The sequence below is a fragment of the Silurus aristotelis genome, assembly GCF_946808225.1.
Source record: "Silurus aristotelis genome assembly, chromosome: 5".
Classification (NCBI taxonomy): domain Eukaryota; kingdom Metazoa; phylum Chordata; class Actinopteri; order Siluriformes; family Siluridae; genus Silurus; species Silurus aristotelis.
This window is the reverse complement of record NC_139578.1, coordinates 6988383-6998243: the sequence shown is the minus strand read 5'-3', so window position 1 is coordinate 6998243 and position 9861 is coordinate 6988383. Positions and strand designations below refer to the sequence as shown.

The 9861-nt window shown below is 37.7% G+C and overlaps 1 protein-coding gene across 1 annotated transcript; it reads right to left on the bottom strand.

Annotated features, from left to right (window-relative positions):
- Nucleotides 1-765: 765 nt before the first annotated feature.
- On the bottom strand, nt 766-8631 carry atp6v0b (ATPase H+ transporting V0 subunit b). Its single transcript, XM_083541891.1, has 8 exons — nt 8342-8631; nt 5602-5650; nt 5171-5254; nt 4540-4617; nt 4360-4429; nt 4157-4208; nt 3852-4042; nt 766-2391 (listed from the first exon to the last, which is right to left on the bottom strand). The coding sequence occupies exons 1-8, from the start codon at nt 8409-8411 to the stop codon at nt 2365-2367; spliced, it is 621 nt and encodes a 206-aa protein (XP_083398017.1). The 5' UTR covers nt 8412-8631; the 3' UTR covers nt 766-2364.
- Nucleotides 8632-9861: the final 1230 nt, after the last annotated feature.

The following is a 9861-nucleotide window of genomic DNA, read 5'->3' as shown; positions in this document are numbered from 1 at the left end:
TAGCATAGTCTCATGCAAAATAAACAGGCAAAGACGTCATTCATTACTTTTACTCCAGCGATCTCTGCGTTTTATCTTGAAAATTTAATCATTTTTTACCTGGTAGTCAGTACAGTTTGGACGTTATAGAATTCATTTGTAATGATTCGCTATAAAACACAATCACGAGCTGGAGCATGGGGCAGTGTGAATCCTGCCCCAAAATTATTACACATCAGTAAAATTAATCATAGTATTCATACAGAAAGCAGCATTAAGTACAAGAATGTGCAGGAATACATTCATATATTTAATACATTGAGGTACCAGTGATTTATCCTGACTCCCTAACTCTGGATGAAGTTCTTTAATTTAATTGGAGACCACTCTGTGCAGCTGAGGGTCGTTCCACATGAACAGCCTGAAGATCCATGAAGTTACAGAGCAACTTAAGCACTATGAGAATGGCTTAGGACTGTAGTTTGCATTTAAATCACCCATTACTGAACAGTACACCTCAACAATAATGGAACTATAGTGAATAGACATTCGGATGAGGATGGGTTCCTTTGTGGGATAGTCTTATAGGTGTTAAGCTTATACTGTAAATTCAAAAGTTTCTCTGTAAAGCTGCTTGGGGACAATGAAGATCTTGTGCTCTACAAATAATTACATTTCTAGATTTAGTAAGAAGTTTAGAACCTTATGTTTAGTACATGTTGGCATGATCAAATACAGACTTGATTATAGACAATGAGGAAAAAAATAATAAAAGATGGACATCACTACAAGTTTGATGTATTTATTTGTTCAAGGACCATTTATGAAAGTCAACAGCATCCACTTTTACATTTCAAAACAATGGAAATCACCACAGGAACATAAACACAAAATCACTGGATGCCTGGTCTAGAGAGAATCAAGAATTACAGACAGTTCGGTAAAGATGTGGACACGCCGCGTCAGCAAGGAAAAGTGGCCACGTTGCTAAAGTGGCCTTCTTTACCTCCAGAGAACTCAGAGAGCTGACATTGAGATAAAGTACTGGAATGCTTGGAATTAAATGTGTATACACCAAATGACATTAGGGATCTTTAATTAATTTTTTTTTGTAAAAGATTGTTTTCTCCAGCATGATAAAAAAAAAAAATCTCTGAATGAGCTGAATGAGATATTTTGGAGCAGTAAATTTACTAAAGTTCAAGTGCTTTGTATTGCATGAACCAGGACTACAGAGATACATAATTACGGAAATAAACGAAAGAAACGCACAGAAATGATACAATCAAGAGCTGTAACTGCATGCGACATTTTCACCATCTAAACAGACCGATTAAAGCTACCTCAAACTATTGGACTGCAACACAAAATCCGTTGCAGGAGAAATGTATTTTTCAGGCGTACCTACAGAGAGTAGCTGCCTGAAAAAATGTATTTGAATAGGGAGCTTTAAAAAGTTACCGGTGTATCTCAGTAGTCTACAGTAAACAAACACACACGCAAAAAATAAATCCACATACAGTAGAAGAAATATGGAATGCTAAATCTTCTCATGCCTCACATTGTTTTAAGATATTCTTACAAAATCCTCTTATTCTGAACCTGTGGGTGGCGCCAAAGCAAATACAAACAATACTAGTCATTAAATTAGCTGCATTTGTCCATCAGCTGGGAAAAAACGACAGATTAGCTGTGTCTGTTAATGCACATGAATGAACGTGACACGTAAAAATTTACGATATTGAGAGTGCCCAGAACTGTCCTGTCTACAGGATTGACACTAGAAATGCATCTCCATACCATGGGATAATAAACACTTCAGACAGCCATACCACATACAAAGAACATCAGTTCACTTTTTTTTCTTTTGTGTTTACAGAACAGCAAATCACAGCAAGCTACACAGCCCTAGAGAAGGTCCAAACTTTCACCACAGTACCACATAATCTTTGAGGAAGTTTAGATGTCTGAAGTCCGGTCTTGATTTAATTCTACTCTACAGAATAGTCTATCTACTTATATTTATATATGTATATTCTTTACACATGTATTCATAACATTTCAAATAAAATAACTTCTATTAGTCAGCACAACTCTCATACATCGTATACTTATAATGGGGCCATTTCCTCCCCTGAGGGTCACTTGTGTGAAACATGTCTTAAAAGATCTGTGTTTGACTTGTCAACATGCATTCCTTTAAGCCAAACCTGGTGCAAATGTTTCACTCTCCGGTAAACGACGATTAAAACCAGACACACGGAAGAAAAAAAAAGGAAGAAAAAGCAATACATTTAAATAATTTACTATGTATTTACATAGTCAAGCTGCGTATCCGACGCAGCGTCGTTCTTCTTTGTTGTTGTCTCGCAGACGGCGTGTTCTCTAATCTCCCATTTTTACTTTCGACGTCTGCAAACAGATGAGAAAAAAAAAAAAAAAATCACAGACAATATTAATATTCAAGAACGAAGGTGTTAGGAGAATTTAGTTTAACAACTGCACCTGTGGGGTAAAGCAGATGTCATACAAATTCACAGTGTGTCCCAATACACACACATATACACACTTTTCTAGGAATTAAATATAAAAAAAAAAAAAAAAAAAAAAAAAAAAAAAAAAAAAAAAAACACGTTCTTTCGGCTTCTCCCATGAGGGGTCGCCACAGCGAATCATCCATATTCATGATCCGCATGTTCGATTTGGCATGTTTTTTTACTGGATGCCCTTCCTAACACAACCCTCCCCATTTATCTGGACTTGGGCAAGTTTACTGGTTTGGGAAGCACTGCTCCCTACAGGTGAATTTCGGTACAGCAGCATATGAAATACCAAATTCAGCAAAGTTATGATTATTGTACGATTTGAAATATAATATATACCTGTATTTTTCCCAGTACCAGTATACTGCGCATCCCTAATACAAATTGAACATGTCCAATCCATCTACAGGGGGTGAAAAATTATGATTACACCGCATATAAATTGTTTGTTGTGGCCGGATTGAAAGAGAACCGATTTAATGAAAAATCTGAAAACTTCACATTAGCTGTTACCTATATTGGATGTGTCAAATGTTATAACAACAAACCCACTTTAGTTTCCTCCAGTAACATCCAAACAACCATTGTTGGTGATATGTATTTAAATTTATACTGAAATTGATAAATTGATTTTTCCAGCTTCCATGTCTGCTGTCATTACGAGTGCGACATCTAGAGGGAAATCACTGACACCACGTGCTCTTTGTGCGGGATTAAATGTATTATTTATAATTTATTGATTAAATTAATATATTCATATTTATTTAATTCTGCACATTTTCATGATTCAGCACTTTTTTGTTATTTTTATCCAGTAGCTTAAGACTAAGTATAAAAAAAAAAAAAAAAAAAAAAAAAAAAAAAAAAAAAAAAAAAAAAAACTAATGAACATAGACATTCGGTGCCACCCAGATGAGGATAGGTTCCCTTTGAGTCTGGTTTCTCTCAAGGTTTCTTCATCATACCATCTCAGGGAGATGCCATGTCACCTCTGGCTCGTCATTATGAATAAACTTACACATTCCAACATCATACCCACTTTATATCTGTAAAGCTGCTTTGAGACAATGTCCACTGTTAAATGCGCTATTCGAATGAAAAAGGAATTGTCTACATTCTCAGTTATTAACCAAGATTGTCACACCCAAAACTCAGTTACAGAAAATAAAATGCCACTCAGAATGTTGCAACAGTAAAAAAAGGAACATGAGGATTAGAACAACTTCCTCTTTCTGGAGGCGTGAAAGAAATTTAAGTATCACCATTTTACCTAATGAGTATAAACCATATTCTCTTTATAAAGAGATTTATGTGTAAAGAACTACCCACCTGCAAGATGGCTACAATGACTCCGAACAGCCCGATGGCACTGCCAAAGATTTCCACAATCAGAATCTTAACAAAGAGGCTGCCATTCTGGGCATCAGCCAAAGCAGCCCCACTTCCCACGATGCCAACGCAGATGCCACAGAAGAGATTGGAAAAGCCAACAGTGAGGCCTGCCCCGAACATGGAGAAGCCTGGAATAATCACACCATTAAATAATGTTATTCACTTACTGAACAGAATGGAAAAGTTAAAATTTCAGAGATGCATGTTAAGTCAAATCTCCTTTCATTTCTGCTGCTTTATACCTGCATGGTAGTTCTTTGCTCCGATTGTCTCTGGAGTTGTACCGCTGAACATCTAAGTCAGAGGAGAAAGCTTGGAGTGAAAAGATTTTCTCTACAAAACAGCTATGAACAAATTACAGAAATTCTAATGATTCATTCAAATGCATATCCATCCATCCATCCATCCATCCATCCATCCATCCATCCATCCATCCATCGCTCACCTCTGCCAAGTTACTTATGACAATTGCCATGATGATCCCATAAATGGCAACAGCTTCACAAAAGATTATACTGTAGAGAAGTAAGAGAGAGAACAAGGTCAGTAATATTACAATGAAATTAATAACCCCCAAACACACACGCGCGCACACACACACACACACACACACACACACACACACCTGACAAGATTCTTGGTCTTAATTCTTGGAGCCTTGACACCTCCACCGATGATGCTGGAGCCAGTGATATAAATTCCCCTGCAGGTATGAGAATAAACAACATGCTTAATAATAATATTATTTTTAAAATGCTTATATACACACAGTACATTCTATTTTTTTGTTTATATAGAATGCAAATGGTTTAAGAGTAGCAATAAACCCTCATTTGCTGGGCATATAATTATTCTTTTTACAATTTTGAAGATCCAAAACAGTTCTTTTCAGGTTTTGTATGTGCTATCAATAAAAAACATTTAATTTATCATCATTTTGGTGTGCTGGACAAAAGCACTAACTGGCCACAGTATGTGATCTGACAAACTGATTTTTTCCACTGCTAATTCTTGTCTCTACTGCAGCACCTGATGTTTATAGCAGTGTCAGGAGTGCCAGGTGACCTCTGGTTTACAAGCCAGTGATTTTTATTACATTTTGGGGTTTTTTTTTACATAAATTTTCAGAAGGCATTCAGATTAGCACAAATATGGACATTTCAACTTTTTCCACATCGTAAAATTCCCCACTGCCTTCAGTGTGAACTGCTCTCTTGTGAAAGAGGGAGAAAAGAGGAAATAGCATGAGCTCTTACCAGGCCGCTCCAACCACAGACAGAGAGATCGCCAGGCCGATTCCAAGGTTAGCCCACATATACGGAGAAGTCTCTGTTAAAAACCTACCAAAAGATAAATAAATATAGATTAGATAAGATATAAATCCCAAATTATAATGCTGTATACATGTAAATAACATCCAAATTCTAGCCTTTATTTGTCACATACTGTATACATTACAGAACAGTGAAATTATTTTCTTCCCATAACCCATCTTATGTCAGAGGTCAGAGTGCAGGGTCAAATATGATATAGTGCCCTTGGAGCACAGAGAGTTAAGGGCCTCACTCAAGAGCCAAAGAGTGGTAGCTTGGCGATACAGTGGGCTTGAAAGCCCGAGCTTTGGATCAGTAACCCAGTAACACCTTAAACACTCATTGTTTGGGGAAATTTATCTATTTACACTCACCATGCCACGTCGAACCTGAATCCGAGGTCAAAGATTGTATAGCAGAGTCCTGATGAGAAACAAGAAACATGAATTATTCAAAACTAAATCTGAAAAAAAAAAAAAAAAAAAAAAAAAAGCACCCAAAGCTAGTCAGCTAAAGCAGGCGGGAAGTTTCACGCTAATAAAATCCTACCGACACGTCTTTCTGCGTTCACATTAGCAACCGCATAAACAAAGTTTAATATATTTAACTTGATTAATGCACATTTTCCACGAGTAGAAAGAGGGCTGCGACAAAGTGTGTGTTCCATGGAGGATGTGTGAAACTCACACTCACATGAGAATCCTTCCTTCCTCATTCACAAGTTACAAATACTCTGAAGACATCAGATGCTTCAACAGCTACAAATAACTAATGAATACAAAGTACCTCATTATAACCAACCACACAATGTGTGCTGGGAGTTGCATATAATCCCATACACCAACATTTTGAACATTATATTATATTATACATATTAATTACATGAAACCCTAAATATATTTCGCATCGTTGTACATCTACGGCTTCACGACTCCAAGGTTTAAGTATTATTCTGGGTAGCATCCTGTATAAATTTTCTCTACAGATTTAAAAAATAATATGGAGCTAGATGGAGTGGCTACTCGAAATTGACCCTAGGTGTGAATGAAAGTGTCCCATGAGAGGACTGGTGTCCCACTATTCCCAACCAGTCACCCACTATTCACAGGACAGACTTCAGATCCATCAACACCCTGTTCAGGATACAGTGGTTATGGAAAATGAATGAAGGCATGACAGTTTCAGTATATAACAACTGCCTTGTTTGTAAAACCACTATTTTATTTGATATTGTGGATCTCTTCTGACTGTGTAGGCTGAATAATGAATCCATGACTCATAACATTCGGTGTAACCCAGATGAGGATGGGTTCCCTCTTGAGTCTGGTTCCTCTCAAGGTTTCTTCCTTATGCCATCTCGGGGAGTTTTTCCTTGCCACAGTCGCCAGTCGCCACCGGCTTGCTCATCAGGGACAAACTTACTCATAAAGAACATATTCATTTTTAATCACCGCATTATCTGTGTAAAGCTGCTTTGAGACAATGTTCATTGTTAAAAGCGCTATACAAATAAAAATGAATTGAATTGAATTGAATAACAAAAAAATCGCAAGGTTTTGACTTTTTTTTGATGGTTCCTTTTTCAAAAGGAATTGTACATGTACTGTTCTGTAAAAACAACAAAAATTGTGAATAACTTCTCATAAATGTTTTATTTACTACTTTAAATGAATAATAAAATAGTTTTTCAAACATTTATGTAATTTATGAGTACAAACTGTTTTGAAATCCGAACTTTTGAGCCTCTCGCGGCTTCTCGCGAACAATTAGATTTTTTTCTCATGAGTTCCTCGCGAGAACTCGCGTGTATCGAGGTTCCACTGTATATGCGTTACAGTGTATATACACAGTTTAAGTATCTCAAGATATTTTTAAACATTTCGAGCAAGAAAATATCGTTATGTTTAAAATGGAATATCTGAAGTTCATGTCTCCCAGAGTTGAGGTAAAAAAGGTTTTCCACGAATGCCGTTTTTACAACACTGGATGGTGGATCTGAGGTCTGTTTTGGGAATAGTGGGTGCAACTCCGAACTCTGACTCCAGTCTTTTGGGGGAAACTTTCATTCACACTAAGGGTCAATTTTGTGTGGAGCGTTTTGGAGGAAACTTCGTGAATCCAAAAGAAGAAAAAAAGGGCATTTGCGGAAAATATTGTTTTAGACAGAACAAAAAGGCATTTGAAAAAATGTTTGTCTCCCAGAGCTAAGGTAAAAATCACTTTCCACACACACATCATATCTTCTCTGGATTCCCCAAAACATGCCAGAAGATCGAAATTGACCTTAGGTGTGAAAGAAAGTCCTTGCACCCACTATTCCCAGATCCATCATCACCATGACCAAGATACAGACTCTCAGTTTATCAACTTCAATATAAAACAGTAGATTTCAGCACATTACTGCTGTGTGTGCAAAACCACTACTTTATTTAATAATGTGCATCATTTCTGACTATAGGCAGATTGAATGACGTGATAAACTGGTGTAGGATGAATATATTATATGAGTAAACAATTTAAACATCTCTATGATAATTTGAGAAAGTATAATATATATACACACACACACAAAAGGAAGGAAGTTCAGTCTCATGTTGAGGGAATATTGAGTGTAAACCCTGAAAATGTGTGTCAGAAAAATACATTTTTATATATAAAGTGCTCTTGTTTTTAGACATTTAAGACCGTGACCCTGTCAGTTTGTGGAAATAATGAAAACAAAACACTATCCAACGCTACCAATAAGGCGGCCGCCGCTAACTAGCCGTTTAGCTATGTGCTAGGTAGCAACATATCAAGTATCTCAAAAGATCTATTATATAATCTAATAATTACACCGATATTAATTATATTGATTCAGCAGTATCTCTATCACAATGAAGCCTTCATGCACGGTGTGACAGATGACAGTAGCTCGACTAGCATTTCCACAGGCTAGCTGCAAAGATTAGCAATGCTAATGCTAACCGTATAGGATTGAACACATCGGAAATAGAAAGCTGTAGTGTCGAGGATCTTACAAACACACGCTTTCACGACATTTACCCGATAAAATTACTGGCAGCACGAGGAAATGGAAAGACGAACAGGAATATCGGTGCATTCTGAACATACCGACGATGAGGATGGTGCTCCAGAAGGCCAAAGTGACCCCAGTGTAGAGAATTGCGTGGCCGTTCATCATCCACTCGACCAAAAGCGCCAGGTTTGCGACCTTAAACGTGCGTCCGAGGATAAATCCACTGCCGATCGTGGCAAAGAAGAGCTTTTAGATTAAAATCGACACGAGAGATGCGGCTCCTTTTCCTAGCGCTAACCCGGAGGAGCCTGACAGTCCTGCAGCCATGCAGAGAGGAAGCGAAGATCAGCTGATCATGTGATGAGCACCACTGTAGCACGTGACTCATGTTCACACGGAAGACGCGCGTGCGCTAAAATGGGTAATGTGTGTTTCACCATGTTGGAATATCCAATCAGACAGACAGACAGACAGCCAGTTAGGCAGGTAGACAGGCAGATAGACAGATAGACAGACAGGCAGATTGACAGACAGGCAGACAGGCAGACAAACAGACAGACAGGCAGTTAGGCAGGTAGACAGGCAGATAGACAGATAGACAGACAGGCAGATTGACAGACAGGCAGACAGGCAGACAAACAGACAGACAGGCAGTTAGGCAGGTAGACAGACAAACAGGCAGGTAGACAGGCAGATTAACAGAGAGGCAGGCAGGTAGACAGGCAGTTAGGCAGGTAAACAGGCAGGTTAACAAACAGGCAGGCAGGTAGGTAGACAGGCAGGCAGACAGAATGGCAGAAAGACAAGCAGATCGACAGACAGGCAGGCAGGTAGACAGGCAGCCAGACAGGCAGTTGGGCAAGTAGAGAGGCAGGCAGACAGAAAGGCAGACAGACAGTTTATAATTATAAATTATAAAAATTATAATAGTCTATTCTCTTAATGTAAAAACATTTCTATCAGGTGTAATGCCAGGCACACACTGTGCAATTTTAAATAGTCCTTTGCGATTGTTGCTTGTCAGACTGTACCAACATGATCCTAAGTAGAATCTCAGTTGTCATAATGTCCGACTGTACGACAGTCAAAAGGATTTGTCAGACGTTTTTTATGTCATCAATCCATGATACATTTAGACCAGCCTTCTCTTGCTAATGGTAGCTATAGCAGCAAAAAAAAATACAACAACAATGTGTATTGTTAATATTGTTCATGACATGCTTTGATAATAAAAACATCATACAAACACTCCTTTTCCATCCATATCTCAATAAGTTTCTTTTTGCTGTATAAAGTGAAAAGTGATCATTAATCGGCTGTCGGTGTCAAACCATCGATCAAAGAATACAGATTTTAGTCTAGGATTAAAGGAAACTTTAACGATTGTTTTAGACGACCAAATTGTAGCCACTTTGTTTCGAACTTCTTTCTTATCCAACTGAAAAATATTTTCTCAGTTCTTGTACTTGTGTACTTGACATTATCAAGCCTTCTTTCTCTGATTTACCTTTTGTTAATTGACCTGTTTTACTTATTTATATCACTTGACCATATTCTCTTTTTGACCACCTGTTATTTCCCATTTCCACCTAACTGAATGATTCTGTTTAAGAGC

Excerpts from the sequence above, each read along its gene's own strand:
- atp6v0b (XM_083541891.1), bottom strand. The coding sequence starts at position 8,411 with ATGATGAACGGCCACGCAATTCTCTACACTGGGGTCACTTTGGCCTTC. Across the intron at positions 5,255-5,601 it reads TTCAGGTTCGACGTGGCATG|GTTTTTAACAGAGACTTCTC; the intron begins GTGAGTGTAAAT and ends ATCTTTTGGTAG. Across the intron at positions 4,430-4,539 it reads AAGACCAAGAATCTTGTCAG|TATAATCTTTTGTGAAGCTG; the intron begins GTGTGTGTGTGT and ends ACTTCTCTACAG.